This window comes from Erpetoichthys calabaricus, chromosome 11 (genome assembly GCF_900747795.2).
Source record: "Erpetoichthys calabaricus chromosome 11, fErpCal1.3, whole genome shotgun sequence".
Lineage (NCBI taxonomy): Eukaryota > Metazoa > Chordata > Cladistia > Polypteriformes > Polypteridae > Erpetoichthys > Erpetoichthys calabaricus.
In genome coordinates this window covers 151,003,235-151,025,508 of record NC_041404.2, presented here as the reverse complement: position 1 = coordinate 151,025,508, position 22,274 = coordinate 151,003,235, and the positions used below count along the sequence as shown (strand labels likewise).

At 41.0% G+C, this 22,274-nt stretch overlaps 1 protein-coding gene across 23 annotated transcripts in view; it reads right to left on the bottom strand.

Moving 5' to 3' along the window:
• The window catches only part of rbfox1 (RNA binding fox-1 homolog 1), a 2,603,746-nt gene that overhangs the window by 1,139,252 nt on the left and 1,442,220 nt on the right, over window positions 1–22,274 (bottom strand). For all 23 annotated transcript variants that reach the window (XM_051933405.1, XM_051933409.1, XM_051933407.1 and 20 more), the window contains one exon: window positions 638–685. In XM_051933405.1, coding sequence (XP_051789365.1) covers window positions 638–685 — 48 coding nt within the window. The remainder of the gene's footprint in view (window positions 1–637; window positions 686–22,274) is intronic.

Below are 22,274 nucleotides of genomic sequence, written 5' to 3'. Positions count from 1 at the left end.
ATGTAACAACCTGCAATTTCACTTTTTTCAGGGTAGATAGATAGATAGATAGATAGATAGATAGATAGATAGATAGATAGATAGATAGATAGATAGATAGATAGATAGATATGAAATGCGCTATATCCAATATAGAGATAACCATAACTGTCTCTAACAAGTCTCTAATAGCCGGCCAGTTATTATTTCTGCAGTTTTCCTCTCACGAGTCCTACCAACATCATCACAAGACACCATTTCCATTAAATCAGACCATCGTCAAGTCACCAGGGCTAACTCGGTATCATCTTTTGCCGTTTTGCTAGATTTCTTTTTGTTTTTAATTCTGTCACTAGGACACTTTCAGGCATGACCGTTAACAAGTTTCAAGAAGCCAACAGATGACTGTTCCTGCAACCACAGATCCATGACACACAGAACAGCAAAGCTGCCGCCTCCTACAGACAAAGTGGCGGACTTGCTAGGGGCTCAAAGCCAACTTGCCAAAGCTTCTCCGTCCGTCTGCAGCAGGTCTTCCCGTTCGCCCAGCATGCACGCCTTTCCCACCCTGAATGTGGTCCTCTGCAGCAAACCCAAATTCACAAAGGCAACAAAAGCACAAGAAACCGTAAAAAAGAAAAACAAAGTATTTACTCACTGTGCCGTTTTCTTTTTCTACACAGCTGCTACACTCGGCTTTGGGATCCTGAAAGGGAAAAGGACGGATGGTTAGAAGTGCTGAGAAAGATGGACCGGCTGTAAAATGAACAAGCAGGTAAAAGCGCTCGATAATCAAGGGGTACACGCCGCCCTGCTTTAAAATTATGTGGCAGTCATTCAGTTTCGTTGCAATCCCCGCAGACTTCGACCTGCACCGAGGTATCATTTTGCGAGTTGTTATCTTCAAAAGTGCCCAGCTTGTGCCCTCATGCCAAATGATGTCGGAGAAAGCGCACTGACTTGTTGTCAAGGAGGAAAAATAAATCAAAAGTAGGAATCTGCGCACAGCTGTTAAACCAACAGTTTCAAATTGTGAAACAGGCTCGCGACAGACCGGCACGAGGGGCACACCGCCATACTCGAGGTGCGGGGTTCTATTCTGACTTTCAAGAAAACGGAACAAACGGACTTCATGAGAATCAAATCGTAAAACCACAGCTGAGTCCCCATGCCATGCAGTGAATGGAAGCGCACCCCACGTACTGGACGAAAAAATAATTTGTTTATTTATCAGGCACCTTTATGAGGCTGGATTAAGACCCGTAGAGTGTTGGAGCTCAGAAGCCCCCAACCTTCACCTCACTTCAGTACCCCGACGGAAGACACCACTAAACTCGCGAATATTCTCACACATCACACCTCCATCACACACCTCACTAATAAATCAGGTATGGTCATTAGAAACACTTCCAAATATATCGGAAAACGAGACGTACTTGGAAGCCTGTGGGCGACAAGTTGATTGAACTTTTTATTGTTGGTTTTAATAAGCTTTCAGACTATTTAGAGTTAGACACGTGTGCCAAATGTGCCACCAGAGCGCTCTTTCAGACTGAGCAGCAGGGGGCGCTTGTTTAAAGTCAGAGAACATCTGCTTGTTGGTCGTCTCTTTTTGAAGAGCCCAGGTACAGAAAGTCTTTTGCAGCAGGCAGTCCGTCTGCTTTTTATGGGATTGGGCGTTCAAATAAATCAGAGCCCGCCTGCGAGGTGCTCACTGCAGGTACACTAACCCTTACGACAACCCTAAACGGGGCTACAAATTAATGAATTAAAATAACACGCCTGGCTGCTTGTTTAAAAAAATACATACAGTAACTTCAATAGTAACGTCTCTCTTTAGACAATACATATCTCTACTAAACAATATCTGAGCACTCATTTTCTCACCCACTTATCTAAGCCAGGGTGGTACAGCAGGTGGTACTGCAGCCTCATCGATGCCCAGTGCTGCCCAAAGGATCTCCATGTGGAGTCTGGATGTTCTCCGCACGTCTCTGTGTGTTTTCCTCTGGCTATTCTGGCTTTCATACTATATCCCCAAAGGCATCAGCATTAGGTGAATCTGTGATTCCAAATTGCCCCCTTTGTGGGTGTGGGTACTCTGGGATGGACTGGCATACTGTTCAGGCTTGTTTCCTGCCTAAATAGGCTTCGGGGACCTTGCGACCATGAATTTGATCAAGCATGTCTGGAAATGTTATCTAAGGTTATTTAGGGCAGAGTCACCTGGAAACATAGAATATGATGGCAGTACTTGACAGAACACAGGAACCAATCCTGGAACAGATGCCAGCTTATTACAGGGCACACTAACAGCCAAACGGACCACTACTGAGAAAATCCACACTAGTAAAAGAATCAGTGTCTGTTTGTCTGTCTATCTGAGTGTAGGTCCGGTTGCTAGGTCTCATGTCATTCCAACAGATGGTGCATCACAAACATTTGTAGTAATAAAATGCAACAACAAATGTTTGTGATGCACCATTGATTGGAAAGACAAATGCAATGTGCTTTATTACTACATGCATTGCAAAATACAGTTGAATGGATGGTGCACTGCAAATGTTAACACCGAGGTCTATGCTGATTACTTAGGTTTCAAACTCTCTCTGACAAGTAGCACATCTAGTCCATCTTAATAAAGAAACAAGTGTCTGTGTGTGTCTGCGCACGCGTGCGTAGCTGTCTGTGTGTCTATGTGTCTGCCCAGTTGCCATACCATTTAGTATGAAAGTTGTAAAAGCAGTGCTAATGTTTGTGATGCGCCATCTGTTGGAATGAAAAATGCAATATATTTTGCTATCTGTGTGTCTGCCCAGTTGCTATACCATTTAGTATGAAAGTTGTAAAAGCAGTGCTAATGTTTGTGATGTGCCATCTGTTGGAATGAAAAATGCAATATATTTTGCTGTCTGTGTGTCTGCCCAGTTGCTATACCATTTAGTATGAAAGTTGTAAAAGCAGTGCTAATGTTTGTGATGCGCCATCTGTTGGAATGAAAAATGCAATATATTTTGCTATCTGTGTGTCTGCCCAGTTGCTATACCATTTAGTATGAAAGTTGTAAAAGCAGTGCTAATGTTTGTGATGCACCATGTGTTGGAATGAAAAATGCAATATATTTTGCTGTCTGTGTGTCTGCCCAGTTGCTATACCATTTAGTATGAAAGTTGTAAAAGCAGTGCTAATGTTTGTGATGCGCCATGTGTTGGAATGAAAAATGCAATATATTTTGCTGTCTGTGTGTCTGCCCAGTTGCTATACCATTTAGTATGAAAGTTGTAAAAGCAGTGCTAATGTTTGTGATGTGCCATCTGTTGGAATGAAAAATGAAATATATTTTGCTGTCTGTGTGTCTGCCCAGTTGCTATACCATTTAGTATGAAAGTTGTAAAAGCAGTGCTAATGTTTGTGATGCGCCATGTGTTGGAATGAAAAATGCAATATATTTTGCTGTCTGTGTGTCTGCCCAGTTGCTATACCATTTAATATGAAAGCTGTAAAAGCAGTGCTAATGTTTGTGATGCGCCATGTGTTGGAATGAAAAATGCAATATATTTTATTAATACATGCATTACAAAGTACATTCCAATAGATGGCACATCACAAATAAATGTAGAAATGCATCTGATTACCACAAATGTTTGTGACGTGCCATCTGTTGGAATGACAAATACAATGCCTTTCATTTTTATACAGATTACAAAATACATTCCAACAGATGGTGAACTGCAAACATTAATTCTGAGCTCAGCATTAACTACTTTGATTTCAGTCTGTCGGTAGTACAGCTGCTTAGAACATAAGACCATAAGCAATTTGACCAACTCGAGGAGACCATTGAGTCCAGCAGGTTGGTTTGTTTAATAGCTATACTGTTCCAGCATCTCATTCAGATCCTTCTCAAAGGTTGTCAAGGCTTCTGCTTCAACTTGATGCTTCCATAGCTTGTTCCAGATTCCCACAACTCTTTCACTAAACAAGTGCTTCCTGGCTTCAGTCCTCAATGCACTTCCCCTTCCTTTCCACTGCTGACCTCAAATACGTGATTTAGTTGAACGAATTCTGACGGGTCTACTCTATAAAAGCCTTTGAGAATTCTGAAGACCTGGATCAGGACCCCATGCGGTGCCCTCTGCGTGAGACTAAAGAGATTTAATTCTCCGAGTCGGTCACAGTAGGACACGTCTTTAAGTCCCATGATGCACCTGGCTGCTCTCCTCTGCACACTTAACCTATCAGACCAGCCTTGAAGATGATATGAGAAGACAACTGAAGGGAAACGCTAACAGAAATGACGAGAACGAGCCCATTCTCAAACAACAGCAGCCAGACATCATCCACCTTTTAAATAGCTCCTATTACTCACCTATTTATCTATAACCAATCAATATGTAAATCAATAGCTACTCTTCATTTTCTTACATCTTACCTTCCGTCGGTCACGAGACAATCAACGCTACCGTGCTGTGTGCCGGCAGTCAAATGAATTGCAAACTTTACTGCTGTACAGCGTGATTGCAGAGAATTTGTCTTAATATTGCAGCAATAAATATAACACTGGCAACATAAAAACAGACAACACGATGGACAACCTCCATCATCAGGACATTATGTGGAACAACAGTGAAGGACAATTCAGCTTACAAGGCACAGTAAATGCTGAGGACGGCACCTGAGCAGACATCCCAGCCAGTACAGCTGATCTGTTTATCATTCTTCATCATGTAAAGTTAACAGGGCTGGAAATACCGAATAGAGGAGTGTAGCGTGGGGAGCGATTTGACGTATCGGACCTTCTAATTAACCAGGCGTTATACACTCAACATCCATCTCACACAGATCTATCAAAAGACAATCAACACTCACCGCTCGGTTGGCCAGTTCTCACTTCTTTTTATAGCTCCTTTCATGTCTGCCAGTAACTCAGACTTATTATCATATTGTGAGCAGACGTCTTCATTCAAGGTGACTTAAAAGATCAGGACAACGGATTCTCCTGACTAACTTAGGCAGCGTGGCATTCCAGCCCTGAAGTTTTGGGTTCAAATCCCACTACTGACGCTGTGTGACCACGAGGAAGTCGTTTCACCTGCCCGTGTGCCGACTGGAAAAACAGCCCATAATAATAGCAGGAGAACTGGAAGGTATGGTGGACCAGAGAAGGGGGCATGCTTTTTTTTTCCAAGTCCAATGTTTTCACCTGATGCCACGCGGCTTTCTTTTCTACCAATAAATCAACCAATCATTGTCCAGTATAGTGCAGCATATATTAATAACCACACCACATGTATCAGACATTACCACATTATCAAGTAAAGTGCATTTCATACCTGCTAATATCTACTCACTATCAATCAGTCAATAAATTAATTGATCAAATCAGTTATTATCTACAAATGATCTAATATGGGACTATTGATAAATGCCACTCAATATTAATTCAATTAATAAATTGATCAAGTCACTTATTACCCACAAACTGTAGCATGTAATATTGGACTACTGACATGTGGTAAAGTCCACTCAATGTTAATTCAACTAATAAATTTATCAAATAAATTATTATCCACAAATTAACCAATATGGGACTATAGAGAAATGTCACTTAATACTAATTCAATTAATAAACTGTTCACGTCACTTATTACCCACAAATTATCCAATATGGGATTATTGACAAATTCCACTCATTATTAATTCGATTAATAAATTGATCAAGTCGCTTATTGCCCACAAATTAATAATAATAATAATTCTTTGCATTTATATAGAGCTTTTCTCACTACTCAAAGTGCTCAGCAATTGCAGGTTAAGGGCCTTGCTCAAGGGCCCAACAGAGCAGAGTCCCATTTGGCATTTATGGGATTTGAACCGGCAACCGTCCGATTGCCAGTGCAGATCCCTAGCCTCAGAGACACCACTCCGCCTTGCAGAGTATGGGTCTATTGACATGTGGCAAACCCTATTTAATATTAATTCAATAAATTAATTGATCAGATAAATAATTATCCAATATGGGAGTATTGATAAATACCACTCAAAATTAATTAAATTAATAAACTGATCAAGTCACTTATTATCCACAAATTATCCAATATGGGACTATTGACAAATGACACTCAGTATTAATTCAATTAATAAATTAATCAAGTCACTTATCCCCCAAAAACAGCAGCATGTAATATGGGACTACTGACATGTGGCAAAGCCCACTCAATATTAATTCAACTAATAAATTTATCAAATCAGTTATTATCCACAAATTATCCAATATGGGACTATTGAGAAATGCTACTCAATATTAATTCAATTAATAAACTGTTCAAGTCACTTATTACACACAAATTATCCAATATGGGACTATTGACAAATGACACTCAGTATTAATTCAATTAATAAATTGATCAAGTCACTTATCCTCCACAAACTGCAGCATATAATATGGGACTACTGACATGTGGCAAAGCCCACTCAATATTAATTCAATTAATACATTTATCAGATCAATACTTATCCATAAATTATCCAAAATGGGACTATTGATAAATGCCACTCAGTATTAATTCAATGTATAAATTTATCAAATCAGTTATTATCTACAAATTATCCAATATGGGACTATTGACAAATGCCACTCAGTACTAATTCAATTTATAAATTGATCGAGTATTACCCAGAAATTGCAGACTATCGGACTATTGATATGTGACAAACCCCACTCAATATTAATTCAATTAATAAATTGATCAAATCACTTATTATCCACAATTGAACAAATATGGCTCTACTAATAGGTGGCAAACCCACTCAATATAAATCAATCAATTAATCAATCAATCAGTCGTTACTGACTCATTAACTAATAGGACTATTCACACACGTTAATATCAAGATGTCAATTAGCCAGTCATTACCTTCTATATCTGTGGACACCCCACTCAGTCTTGATAAATCAGTCACTCATTAGCCACTCAGTAATGATATATTATTCAATTAATTCACAGATTTATCAGGATCCACCGTCTGTCTGATTTCGACTGGTCGGAGACCCGCTGCTTCTACCTGCGGTCACTCGCGATGTTTCTCCACTGCTTTTGTTTTTAGCATTAGTTAAAATTCCTACAATTCATCCTTTAATAAAGCTGCGTGAGAAGCAGGAGGGCATCATTAACTCCCATTAAAACATTTAAAACGCATCATAATACCTTTTCGGCATTGTTTTAACAGTTTAATTTGCAGGTAGAGTGCTCCCCTCAGTTGCAGTGGCCGCCTTCCTCGTTCAGATCCAGTTTGCACGCAATAACGCTAACGGCCACAAGATGTCACCCAAAGACAATGAAATCAGCCTGAATGGCGCCGATTTGAGATCAAGCGGGAGCCGCGAGGGGGTGTGTGGGTTAATTCGTGCACGCTGTTTGCTTGTCAAACCTTTTAGATCAGGCTACGCATAGAAACAAGTAAGGAAAAAAAAGTTGCAGCTTGTCACTCCTGGATAATAATTAATAAGCACAACCTGAAATAAATATAAAGTAAAGAAGCAGACAGGCAGAAAATTGAGAAACAAACCGACGAATGGAGGTGGGAAATAAAGGGTGGTGGGGTAGGTTATAATGGGGACACATGAAGCCATCTGCATACAGGTAGCCAGCCAAACTGCTGTCGTGGGTTTTAGGTGCAGAAGGTGACCTTCTTCATTCCAGTTACTCCTTGCTACGAGTATTTAAATGCCCACACATTTCCTATTTTAAAAAGGTCAGAACACAATATTGGGTGTAAAAAAATGAATTTAACACATACAGCAGGAGGACATATCAGGTTCTAAAACAGGGAGATGCTGCTGCTGAGAAATGGAGGAACCTTTAAATCTGATTTACTTCTACTTTCAGAAGGCCATCAGGTCAACTGTGGAAGGGCATTTGGGCAGAATGTTGATACTGACTGTCAGTCGTATTTAGGAGTGTTTACTATTATATATTAAATATTCTCAACTTCAACACTAGCCCAACACGTGCTGGCTGTTAAGAGGAGAGAAACAAGGCAGACAGACAGACAGACAGACAGACAGACAGACAGACAGACAGACAGACAGACAGACAGATAGATAGATAGATAGATAGATAGATAGATAGATAGATAGATAGATAGAAAGGCACTATATAATAGATAGATAGATAGATAGATAGATAGATAGATAGATAGATAGATAGATAGATAGATAGATAGATAGATAGATAGATAGAAAGGCACTATATAATAGATAGATAGATAGATAGATAGATAGATAGATAGATAGATAGATAGATAGATAGATAGATAGATAGATAGATAGATAGATATGACATCTATCACAGATAAATGAAAAATATAAATGGTGCTATATAATGGATAACATGAGAGAGAGTACTGGATATCTGTCTATCTAGTTGTCTATGTATCTATCTATCCATCTTATATTGCACTAACCACTGTGCCACCAGACTAATCTGATAAAACAAGCTGATGATGCTAATTATTTTATTCATGTCAATAAAGAATAAAGCTATCACTCCAGGCACAATCTTATATGACAGGAGGGCACAGCGGTGATGCAGTAGCTGGCACTACTGGGACCCTAGTTTGATTTGTGGTCTCATACTGTTCCCGTGTGGTGCTGAGGTGTCACCCGCTGCACTGGGATCCCAATCCAGGTGGTTTGTTGTGTGGTGGGTGCGACAACGTGCTATCAGCAGTCCCTCCCTTCCTCTCCTTTTATATCTATGGATAGAGACTCAGACAGAAACGGATATGAAAGGCATGATAGATAGATAGATAGATAGATAGATAGATAGATAGATAGATAGATAGATAGATAGATAGATAGATAGATAGATAGATAGATAGATAGAAAGGCACTATATAATAGATAGATAGATAGATAGATAGATAGATAGATAGATAGATAGATAGATAGATAGATAGATAGATAGATAGATAGATAGATAGATAGATATGACACCTATCACAGATAAATGAAAAATATAAATGGTGCTATATAATGGATAACATGAGAGAGAGTACTGGATATCTGTCTATCTAGTTGTATATGTATCTATCTATCCATCTTATATTGCACTAACCACTGTGCCACCAGACTAATCTGATAAAACAAGCTGATGATGCTAATTATTTTATTCATGTCAATAAAGAATAAAGCTATCACTCCAGGCACAATCTTATATGACAGGAGGGCACAGCGGTGATGCAGTAGCTGGCACTACTGGGACCCTAGTTTGATTTGTGGTCTCATACTGTTCCCGTGTGGTGCTGAGGTGTCACCCGCTGCACTGGGATCCCAATCCAGGTGGTTTGTTGTGTGGTGGGTGCGGCAATGTGCTATCAGCAGTCACTCCCAGCCTCTCCCCCTCTCTCCTTCCCTCCCTACCAGATACACTAAAATATCACCCTAATTTAATTTATCGATTTCATGATGGGGACCTGAACCAACCAAAGACCACCAGACGCCCAGCCCAGCGGATGTTTTATTTGTGTAAGTTCTCTGCAGCCATCAGTTAAAGGCCGTCCTCATTAACATTCAGTGCAGTTGTTCCATTCAGTACTCACTATATTGCAGTATTCCAATTATCTCGGTTCAAACCAAGTCATGCTATTTAGCTATTTAGTTGGATAATGTAAATTCTAATTTACAACATGCCTGTGACACAGTTTATATACCAATAAAACTAACTGAAGTTTAGCAAAGTACCAAAAGTTATTGTCATATAACAATCATAGTCAGACATTGAAATGAATCCCAAGTTTAACAAGAGCATTTCGTGCTGTTTGGTGGAGGAGGAAGGTCCCTTTTGTGATGCATTGTGTGCTGCTGAGGAAGAAGCTCCGGTGAATGAGTGCTGAAGCCCTCACTGGGTCCTTGATAATGGACTACTTTAACCGAAGGACGGCTTTGGCACCGTTAGATTTAAGTGGGTAAGGGACCGTTACACGGGGGCATTTTTTTTATTTGTTTCTTAATTTGCGATGGAATATAAAAACTGAACTTTATTTGTCCCCAACCAACGCCTTTTGAAAGTGTGCTAAGCATCCCGTTTGTCTGCAGACGCTCTCTTTAAACTAACCGAATTTTTATGTCCGAACCTTGGAAGTCCATCTTCTGGACCGGACAGAAATCCTGCCTGAATTAGGCTCAGGTATTAATTAATGCGTCTTATAAGTCCAGTTGTAAGGTCGTCGGCGGCCATCCTGCAATAACTGGATTCAAAACATGAACGGACCCTGGACGGGGCGCCAGTTCGTTTTCGTGTACGCCTTACACGGAGGCCACACACAAACTGACCAGACCAGGACTAGAACCCAAGTCACCGCAGCATGGAAGACTCAATTAAATCAGCATTTGTGATTCTCGGCGCTACTAAAAAGGCGCGTTACACTACGAAGATGTCAGAGAAGGCGGTTTTGAAAACTGAAAAGGCAAAGAGAAAAGTGAGACAATATGGAAGAAGTGGCGTCGACGACAGCCAACACACGCTTTGGTGGACAGGTTGCTAGATGTAGAGGAGCCGCACGTTAAAACTGTTAGCCGAATGCCCGCTGTGAAAAGAAAATAGGCACGTAACGACGGTTCGACCGTGGGATGGTATCATTTCTATCCTGATTTTCTTTTCACAGCAGGCACTGGCCTCTGATAGTTTATGATTTACTCGAAATGCTGAGCGACAACAGAACCCGCCGAGAATAAAATGTCTTGGCGCACATCCTTAAGCTTAGACTGACACGGGATCAACTGAGGACCTGGACATCGACACACAATGTGAGGTAAAGTCGCAACGTCACCCAGGAAACATTAACGCATCCATTCATCATGACATCAATCAATAATCGAACCCCCGATTGGTAGCCGCTGACCAGTATGACCAGTAGGTGGCAGTATCTGCAAAGAAAGCCGTCCAACTTCAACAGAATGTAACGGCAGCCCAATATACCGGCGACGTGAGTCACGTGACACCCACTACATCGCGTAACGCTGACAACGTCTGTCACGAAACACCCATCAGTCCTCAGGAACTCCGCTCCACTTAGGAAGACGTCTATTATTGCGTGGTATGCTCAGCTACGCTTTGGTTAAGATTTGGGCTGTGGGGTTAGGGTGGAGGTTATCTGACGACTGTCAAGTAAACCAAGTGACATAAATGTGGGGTCAAAAGGCCTATCAGGACTGACGTCGTGGGTGTTCTGTGATGTTCTGGGTGTTACGTGACTGATGTCAGATGTATTGGACCCCTCTCACCCAACTGGCCTCGGAATTGATGAGCAAGCTGATCCAAAATTGTCCGTCCATGGCAAAGCACTTCAGAGAGGCATTTTTAATTTCAATTCACAGAATGCTGTGCATCAGTATGGAATACCAGCAAAAACAATGCAAATGGAATTTGTCAGCCTTCCCGAGATTACTGCTGTTATTCTTTTTCATATCCATATTAATGTTTAGAATGTTAATAAAACAATCTGCTGCACTGCGACCCCGACTGTCCCTGTACGATAAAAATTAAAACATATAGTAACTTATAATTTCTGGTCCAGCCCATCACAAAATGCACTCATGTGTCTTAATACACTGTCAGACAAGAGCGCCTAAGGGACACCTCATGAATAGGTAAGCAGTACCTCTACTCACCAATAGAGGGCATACTTGCTAGCGCTTTCACCCTTTTTCTTCAGTTTCCAAGCCAACTGTTTAATATATACTGTATATATACAGGGTGGGCCATAAGTTTCCATACATAGGAAAAATAAAAATTTTTTTTATGAAAAAACATTTTTATTTATATAGTATGCTCTACATGACTGTCATTGTTTTGAAAACACATTTTAATACGTGTCCGCCACTGCTGATAAACACATATTAGCACAGCTGGAGTTATGCTTGTAATGGCGTTGGTGATACATTCCCTAATATGATTTATGTTTCATATCTTTTCCTCATACACCATGGCCTTCAAATTCCCCCAAAGATAAAAATCAAGTGGGGTGAGATCTGGGAGGCCACACATTCAAACGCATTATTTAGGGTATCTGAAATATAAAACATAAAATGTTAAAAACCATATGTATCAAAACTTATGGCCCACCCTGTATATATACAGTATGTGTGTGGGTGTGGGTGTGTGTTTGTATGTGTCTGTGTGTGTTTACCCACTACAGGGCAGCTCAAAGTCACAAACCCTACACACAACTATACAACACAGTCCCTGGTTCAATAAACAAATTTCATTTTGACAAATACCTTTTACACAGGCCTCTTCTCCCTAAAAACACAATATAATTATTTTCTTCTCTCTCTCTTTTCTCCTCCTCCAATCCTAAAAAGCAAACATTGTCCTTCTCCTCTCCCAACTCCAACCCAGCTGGCTGAGCTGAAGAGGCTTCCTTTATATCACATCTGGGAGTCCTTCTGATGCCAGAACAAAGCAACCCAGAATCACTATTGGGTCAGGAGGAACTGCCAGAATACATAGGAGTCCTGGCCTCCTGAACTACAAGTCCTACACAGCCCTGCTGGTGTCCAAACTGGAGCCGAACCAGAGGAGCATTGGGGAAATGAGGAAATGACTATTCTTGTCACAAAGCTTCACTTAGTCCATCCATTGCCTTTTCTCTCCGACTGGGAAAGGGGACAGCACCCAGCCCAGCCAGTATGGACATCCATCTGCTCCATTTGCCAGGCCGATAGATAGATAGATAGATAGATAGATAGATAGATAGATAGATAGATAGATAGATAGATAGATAGATAGATAGATAGATAGATAGATAGATAGATAGATAGATAGATAGATAGATAGATAGATAGATAGATAGATAGATAGATAGAAATCCACAAAGGAAGAAAATCATCAAAGTAAATAAGGAGAGAAAGGTAGGTAGATGGGGTGGGGGGTTGATGAGGTGGGGTTCAGAGGATGTTGGTCATAAAGTGTTATTTATATGTTCATATTCTTCTTTTCAAGCCTGCATATGCTGGGTTCAAATTATATACAGGTAAATATATATATATATATATCACACACACAGTACAGTATATACGGGTTGCAAGTAATCAACCTAGACCTTGGCATTAACATTTGCAGTGCACCATGCATTGCATATATCTCAGCTTTATGTCATTAGATATGGGATTCATTAAAGCAGTGTTTAGTGTTTGTAATGCGTCATCTGTTGGAACGAACGAGACACAGCAACTGAACAGATACATAGACAGACACACAGACACCCTTTTAAGGTGGATGCACATACAGAAATATACATAGACGTATTTATAGATATATACATATATATGTATATATGTGTGTGTATACAGTATATGTATATATAAATAAATATATACATATATATATATATACACACACACACACACACACACATATATATATATATATATATACACTGCGGTAGGCTGGCGCCCTGCCCGGGGGTTTGTTTCCTGCCTTGCACCCTGTGTTGGCTGGGATTGGCTCCAGCAGACCCCCGTGACCCTGTAGTTAGGATATAGCGGGTTGGATAAAGGATGGATATATATATATATACATACACACACACACACACACACACAAATACACGCATACACAAACACACACACACACACACACACATACATACATACATACATACATACATACATATATATATATATTTATATATATAGTCATTGTGCTCTTTTGAGAATTTATCACATAGTGAGGAAAACCCTATCATGGCATCAGTGGTGCTTTACTATTCACCTCATGGCTTCTGATGACGCTTTCCATGGAATAAATGTTAAAACGCATTTATTTTATAGTAAGCTAATGAAAGTATGACTTGTAGACAACACAGAGTCTTCTTCTTTTGGCTGCTCCTGTTAGGGGTCGCCACATTGGATCATCTGTTTCCATATTTTCCTGTCCTCGTCATCTTGCTCTGTCACACCCATCACCTGCATGTCCTCTCTCACCACATCCATATACAGTAGTCAACACAGAGTGCAAAAACAAAAAAGAAAGTTCAGCACAGGAAGAGTTAAAAGGGAGAGTGGTGTTTCACTAACTGAATGGCACTTTTTGAAATGTAGTGCTGACAAGTGGCCCTTCAGCCTCATCACAGACTCTAACAGATATTGGGCACCACAGAAGGTAACACACTTGCCGAAGCCGGGGCCGCGAGGTGATAGGCCCGCTGCTCCTGTCCTTCCGAGCCTCACACTGGATATGCAGAGCCTTTCAGCGCTTGGGCCCTCTTCTCACAATTTGCCTCTTTTATTAGGCTTTGAGGCTTTGGACTTCAAACTCTGAGGCTGTGAGTTCAAATCCTTCTCAAGACTCTGTGTGAACATGAACAAGTCACTTCACCTGCTTGTGCTCCAATTGGAAAAGAGCACAAAATGTATTTCAAATGTTGTGAGTCGCCTTGGATGAAGACATCAGTTAAATAATAAATAATAATAAAGGCGTCTGCCTGAAAGCAATGAGATTACTGGGTTAGCCCTCAGAACAAGCTGACCTCAAGACACTGAATGAAACATTACACAAATGTGGCTCAAAGTATGTAAATTATAGTACAATAGCTGTAAAATGACACAGAGAGGTGTTTTGTAAAAGGATGTGTGTGTTTGTTGGATGGCACAATGGTGAGGATCTGGCTTCGATGCCCAACACAGCTGCTGTCTTTATGTGGACTGCATGCTCTTAATTGTATCCAAGTAAGACCCACAACATATCAAAGCCAAACCTGATGGGTTATTTTTCTCTCTTTGAGCGGATGTGTCCTGGCAGCTCATTCTACTTTGTGTCCCCAACTACCCATCGACCCTGTGATTTAAAAAAACATGGAAACAGAAAACGCATGCTTGTTTCCTCGCTCCTGGTTCAGCCTGGTGTGCGGTGGGCGAGAGGGGCCCCTTGAGTCATCTTTCCTTTGTACCGCAGGCGTAATCTGTGCGCAGCAGGCCACTGGAGGCGTTTGTGCTGCCAGCAGGACTCACCTTGCGAGCAGACAGGCAGTTCAGCTGTAGGACAGCATGTCGCCCGACGCTGCGAGGACGTTATGTCATTTTCCATTTCTTGTCATGTCAGCTGCATTCTAATCTTTGCCCAGGTTCACTGTACGCACAGTCAGATACCAACCGACATGAGGCCCACTGCTTGAAAGAGTCAAGTGCCCAGCCCGCCATAATAATCATAAGGCTGTACAGTTAGTATGCAAGCTAAACAAGAAGCACTTTTATTAACATGTAGGCTTTTACTTTCAGTGCTGGCCATCCACCTGTTCTCAGATGGTAAGGCAGCAGCTCTCTCTCTACAGGGATGCCACGTTGGTATATAACAGTTGAGAGTTTTCATACCTTTGGAGAGAACCAGACGCTGGACACATCTTAAAACCCACAACCTCACATCACACTCCACAGTTCTCATTTTAAATTACTTCTCATCTCCCCCAACAGGGGGCGCTCTTAGATATGATTTCATACAGTTGACAACTGCAATGTGATTATATCCATTAGTGGAATTCGTATCAGGTTCAAGTTCAAATTTATTGTCGAGGGTCTACAGCACAATAAAGTTCTTAATTTGCATGTCTCCCACAGACTACTAACAGCAGTGCAACACCAACAACAGATAAGGAGTCCAGTGCCGTAGACTAAAGACAACATTAGAAGGCACAGCATTGGTCAGTATGAGCAGCTACTGAGTAGCCTGATGACCTGAGGATAAAGACTGGCTCTGGACTTTGTGGTCAAGAACGGCTTGGAGGACTGTGCAGTTTTGGCTAGGTCTTTAATAATAATAATAATGATAATTTATATATATACAGTATTGTGCAAAAGTTTTAGGCAGGTGTGAAAAAATGCTGTAAACAAAGAAATATAAATAATGATTGTTTATTGTTATCAATTTACAAAATGCAAAGTGAGCGAACAAAAGAAAAATCTAAATCAAATCAATATTTGGTGTTACTAACTTTTGCCTTCAAACCAGCATCAGTTCTTATAGGTCCACTTGCACAAAGTCAGGGATTTTGTAGGATTCTAGTCAGGTGTCTGATCAACCAATTCTACCAAACAGATGCTAATGATCATCAATGTCACACGTAGGTTGAAACACAGTCATTAACTGAAACAGAAACCGCTGTGTAGGAGGCTTCAAACTGGGTGAGGAACAGCCAAACTCTGCTACCAAGGTGAGGTTGTGAAGACAGTTTCATGTCATGGCAAGATTGAGCACAGCAACAAGACACAAGGTAGTTCTACTGCATCAGCAAGGTCTCTCCCAGACAAAGATTTCAAAGCAGACTGGGGTTTCAAGATGTGCTGTTCAAGCTCTTTTGAAGAAGCACAAAGAAACGGGCAACGTTGAGGATTGTAGAAGCAGTGGTCAGCCAAGGAAACTTAGTGCAGCAGATGAAAGACACATCAAGCTTATTACCCTTCGAAATCGGAAGATGTCCAGCAGTGCCATCAGCTCAGAACAGGCAGAAACCAGTGGGACCCAGGTACACCCATCTACTGTCCGGAGAAGTCAGGCCAGAAGTGGTCTTCATGGAAGAGTTGCAGCCAAAAAGCCATACTTCTGACGTGGAAACAAGGCCAAGCGACTCAAGTATGCACGAAAACATAGGAACTGGGGTGCAGAAAAATGGCAGCAGGTGCTGTGGACTGATGAGTCAAAATTTGAAATATTTGGCTGTAGCAGAAGGCAGTTTGTTCATCAAAGGGCTGGAGAGCGGTACAATAATGAGTGTCTACAGGCAACAGTGAAGCATGGTGGAGGTTCCTTGAATGTTTGGGGCTGCATTTCTGCAAATGGAGTTGGAGATTTGGTCAGGATTAATGGTGTTCTCAGTGCTGAGAAATACAGGCAGATACTTATCCATCATGCAATACCATCAGGGAGGTGTATGATTGGCCCCAAATTTATTCTGCAGCAGGACAACAACCGCAAACATACAGCCAAAGTCATTAAGAACTATCTTCAGCGTAAAGAAGAACAACAAGTCCTGGAAGTGATGGTATGGCCCCCACAGAGCCCTGATCTCAACATCATCGAGTGTGTCTGGGATTACATGAAGAGACAGAAGGATGTGAGGAAACCGACATCCACAGAAGATCTGTGGTTAGTTCTCCAAGATGTTTGGAGCAACCTACCAGCCGAGTTCCTTCAAAAACTGTGTGCAAGTGTACTTAGAAGAATTGATGCTGTTTTGAAGGCAAAGGGTGGTCACACCAAATATTGATTTGATTTAGATTTCTCTTTTGTTCATTCACTGCATTTTGTTGATTGATGAAAATAAATGATTAACACTTCCATTTTTGAAAGCATTCTTTGTTTACAGCATTTTTTCACACCTGCCTAAAACTTTTGCACAGTACTGTGTATATATATATATATATATATATATATATATATATATATATATATATATATAAAATAGCATTAGTAGTCTGAATCACAATCAGATTGTATGGGTGGTTACCTACCAGGTAATGCTTGTGGTTGGTCTGCAAGTTGGCAAACATCTGCCACGGTGCCCTCTCAATTGCGAGACCAACCACAATGAATGTAATTACCCCGATCTCTAGGCTGTCAAATAAACGAACTACACGCCGTGGTGCAACGTAAAAAGGCTTCGCCGCTGACGTCCGAGGTTCGATCCCCAAGAGGGGTGCAGTGTGTACGCCTGATGATCCCAAATAAGGGCGAAACATGTGTCGCGTACTCTTTGCATTATTTGACAGTAAACTATGCAACACATATATATATATATATACACTGTATGTATATATATATATATATATATACTGTATAAAGAATATATATATAAAGAATATATATATACATATATACAAATACATATATATATATATATATATATATATATTATATTACCAGTGCTACCCTTCTAAGATAGTTAAAATCTAACTTACCAACTTAGACCTCAGCATTAACGTTTGTGGTGCACCACCTATTGGAAAGCATTTGGCAATGCGTGTAGTAATAAAATGCATTGCATTTGTCATTCCGAAAGATGGTGCATTGTAAACATTTGTAGTAATCAATTGCATTACTACAAATACTTGTGATGCATCATCAGTTGGAATAATCAATGCAATATATTTTATTACTACAAATGCACGTGATGCACAATCTGTTGAAAGGACGGAAACATAGGAACTGAACGGACACACAGATACACAGACACTTGTTATTATATTAAGGTGGACTAGCTATGCTACTTGTTAGGGATGAGTTGAAATTTAAATATTCATTGCAGGCCTCAGCATTAACGTTTGCAGTGCACCATCTATTGCAATGTTCTTTGCAATGTGTGTAGTAATAGAATGCATAGCATTTGTCATTCCAACATAAAGTGCACCACAAGCATTTTGTAGTAATAAAATACATCACTACAAATGTTTGTGATGTGTCATCGAATAAACAATGCAACACATTTAATTACTACAAATACTCATAATGCACCATCTGTTGGAATGACAGAGACATGGCAACCGGATGGACACACAGATACAGACACTTGTCCTTTTATTAAGGTGGACTAGCTGTGCTATTTATTAAAGATGGGTTGAAATCTAAGTTAGCAATGTAGACCTTAACATTTACGTTTGCAGTGCACCATGCAACACATACTGTATGTCTCTGTTTAATGCCATTTGGTATGGAAAAAGGAAGAAAAGAAGTGCTAATGTTTGTGATGCACCATCTGTTGGAATGACAAACAACATGCATTTTATTATTATATTATTATTTTATTATTTTTTTATTTTATTATATCATTTGTGATGTGGTATCTTTTGGAATGACAGAGACATTGCAACTAAACGGACACACAGACAGACACAAAGACACTTTTATTAAGGTCATGTCAGGGGTGTGGGTGGGAGCCGGAGCCTATCCCAGCTGACATATACACAAGGTAGAAACAAACCCTGGGGAGGGTTAAAGTACTTGTTTTTTTATTAAGATGGATATTTTAACTCCTTATATTGAAGGAAATACACAGAGGACCATGAGTACATTGTAAAGGCTGTAAAGCCCACTCAAAGAAGAAGGAACCATGAGGACATGGCCCACCCCTACTGTACTGTGAACAGCTCTTAAATAAACTTTAACATTTCCAGGATGTTAAACTGAGGCAACTTTAAAACGCACAACCTGCAAGCCAGAAACATATGAAACTTAATATAACTTTCTCAGCTCACAGCACTGTAATGACAATAAATCGTCTGTCACCAAATAAGCAAGCATTTACATCAGCAAGCTTCCTCCCAAAATCTAAAAGCAACAAAACAATTATTTTCAGCAAAACGAACCCAAGTGAGCACATTACGCAGTCGTCCAAAAGCTCTCAATTCGGCATTTGGCGGTAAAAGTCAATTTTTCAACACGGCGGGACGACCACTGTTGCGCAACCTGCGTCAATCAAACGTTCACGTGCCCGCGTACCTGCGCAGATTGCCAAGCAGAGATAGGTGCAGTACAGCGACCCGCCCTGGAGGTGGCGCCAAGTCACTATACAGTATATTCTTGTTTGATTTCGTTAGCGCGGAGTTCGTGCAGGTCTGCATTGGCATGCATCATGTATGTGTACAGGTAAACCACTGCGTGTGCACACACCTTCTGAAGCCGAAACGCGTGTCCAGCCTTCTCTTGGGTTTTTAAAATGTGTGAATATCCCTTACTTTTTAAGATTTATATTTTATTATCCAACTTTACAACTTTGTATTTTCATACATTAAGTGGGTAAACTTGTAGTTTGTATTCCGGCTGATCAGTGGCTCGGTCAGACGGCTTTTGTTATGATTCTGAAATGGGAGATGACTAACAAGACATTAACGCTCTTTTCCTCATCAACGGCTGTGTGTGACTAGGCGTTCCGCATAAAACTACGTCACGCAGCGCGTCTTGCAGGCATGAGCAATCTATCGCGTGTCAAAGATTGATTTAAAGGCTGTGCACATCTGTACCAGACCTGGTGTTATATGTTCAGGAATGCATCACAGAAAGGCTCGCAGCACCTTTCTTAACTAAACAGGTTTCAGTATTTTTTAGGACAATTACCCTAACCAAACACGAAATGATCTCCACATTCAAAGTCAAACTCCCACCTGGTCACACTTAGGCCAGCATAATGTTATCACCACCGCCATAACAATACTTCCATTTGAGGCCACCATAGACTGCAGGACAGTCATCAATAAATCAGTTCTACCAAAATGCCAACCCCGATACCATGCAATTGATTAATTAAGTAGGTTAAAAAATGGACGCATGGATAGATACTGTAATTTGTATTGGTCTTTGAATTGAACAAATTGGGAAAAAAAAGTTCTGAATAATTATCTTATACAGTGAAGTGCAATTAATCAAAATATTAAAAACGTTCAACTTAAGAAAACTTTGTCCAATACGCTATACAACAAGGAATATTGATGTTAACAATTAATAACAATCAAATCCCAGTGTGAGACGGACTAAGATGTTGCCGTTTTCAAGCGGCGGGCTTCGCGCTGCTCTTTAACGGCTTCAAAGCAGAGAGAACGTCATGAAACGCAGGCTGGGATAAAGACACTGTGGTCAGAGCTCATCCTATTGGCTCTTAACACCAATCAATGACCAATAACAAGCCTTGTCATTTTACACCGCGTGCATATCTCAAACAGGCGCTTAGTGAATGGTGAGGCGAGACTACGGGTCGCACTGCCCTCTAGTGGCAAAGGTGCAGAGCAGAGCACCCTCACGATTACATTGACTGTGAGACCCTCGTAGACCCAGGTAACCTTCCTTTGGTTCAGTTGATTTGGAAAAAAACAAAAAACTGTACAGTACCTGTGAGCTAATTTGGACTGGTTTACATAAAAAAAAACACATTGCGGTAAGTTTCACCTCCCACAGAGACCCCCATGCAAAGCATTTAAACTGACAGTGTCCATACAGTGCATCTGGAAAGTATTCACAGCGCATCACTTTTTCCACATTTTGTTATGTTACAGCCTTATTCCAAAATGGATTAAATTCATTTTTTTCCTCAGAATTCTACACACAACACCCCATAATGACAACGTGAAAAAAATTTACTTGAGATTTTTGCAAAAATATTAAAAATAAAAAAATTGAGAAAGCACATGTACATAAGTATTCACAGCCTTTGCCATGAAGCTCAAAATTGAGCTCAGGTGCATCCTGTTTCCCCTGATCATCCTTGAGATGTTTCTGCAGCTTAATTAGAGTCCACCTGTGGTAAATTCAGTTGACTGGACGTGATTTGGAAAGGCACACACCTGTCTATAGAAGGTCCCACAGTTGACAGTTCATGTCAGAGCACAAACCAAGCATGAAGTCAAAGGAATTGTCTGTAGACCTCTGAGACAGGATTGTCTCGAGGCACAAATCTGGGGAAGGTTACAGAAAAATTTCTGCTGCTTTGAAGGTCCCAATGAGCACAGTGGCCTCCATCATCCGTAACTGGAAGAAGTTCCAAACCACCAGGAAACTTCCTAGAGCTGGCCGGTCATCTAAACTGAGCGATCAGGGGAGAAGGACCTTAGTCAGGGAGGTGACCAAGAACCCGATGGTCACTGTCAGAGCTCCAGAGGTCCTCTGTGGAGAGAGGAGAACCTTCCAGAAGGACAACCATCTCTGCAGCAATCCACCAATCAGGCCTGTATGGCAGAGTGGCCAGACGGAAGCCACTCCTTAGTAAGAGGCACATGGCAGCCTGCCTGGAGTTTGCCAAAAGGCACCTGAAGGACTCTCAGACCATGAGAAAGAAAATTCTCTGGTCTGATGAGACAAAGATTGAACTGTTTGGTGTGAATGCCAGGTGTTTGGAGGAAACCAGGCACCGCTCATCACCAGGCTAATACCATCCCTACAGTGAAGCATGGTGGTGGCAGCATCATGCTGTGGGGATGTTTATCAGCGGCAGGGACTGGGAGACTAGTCAGGATAAAGGGAAAGATGACTGCAGCAATGTACAGAGACATCCTGGACGAAAACCTGCTCCAGAGCGCTCTTGACCTCAGACTGGGGCGACGGTTCATGTTTCAGCAGGACAACGACCCTAAGCACACAGCCAAGATATCAAAGGAGTGGCTTCAGGACAACTCTGTGAATGTCCTTGAGTGGCCCAGCCAGAGCCCAGACTTGAATCCGATTGAACATCTCTGGAGAAATCTTAAAATGGCTGTGCACCGACGCTTCCCATCCAACCTGATGGAGCTTGAAAGGTGCTGCAAAGAGGAATGG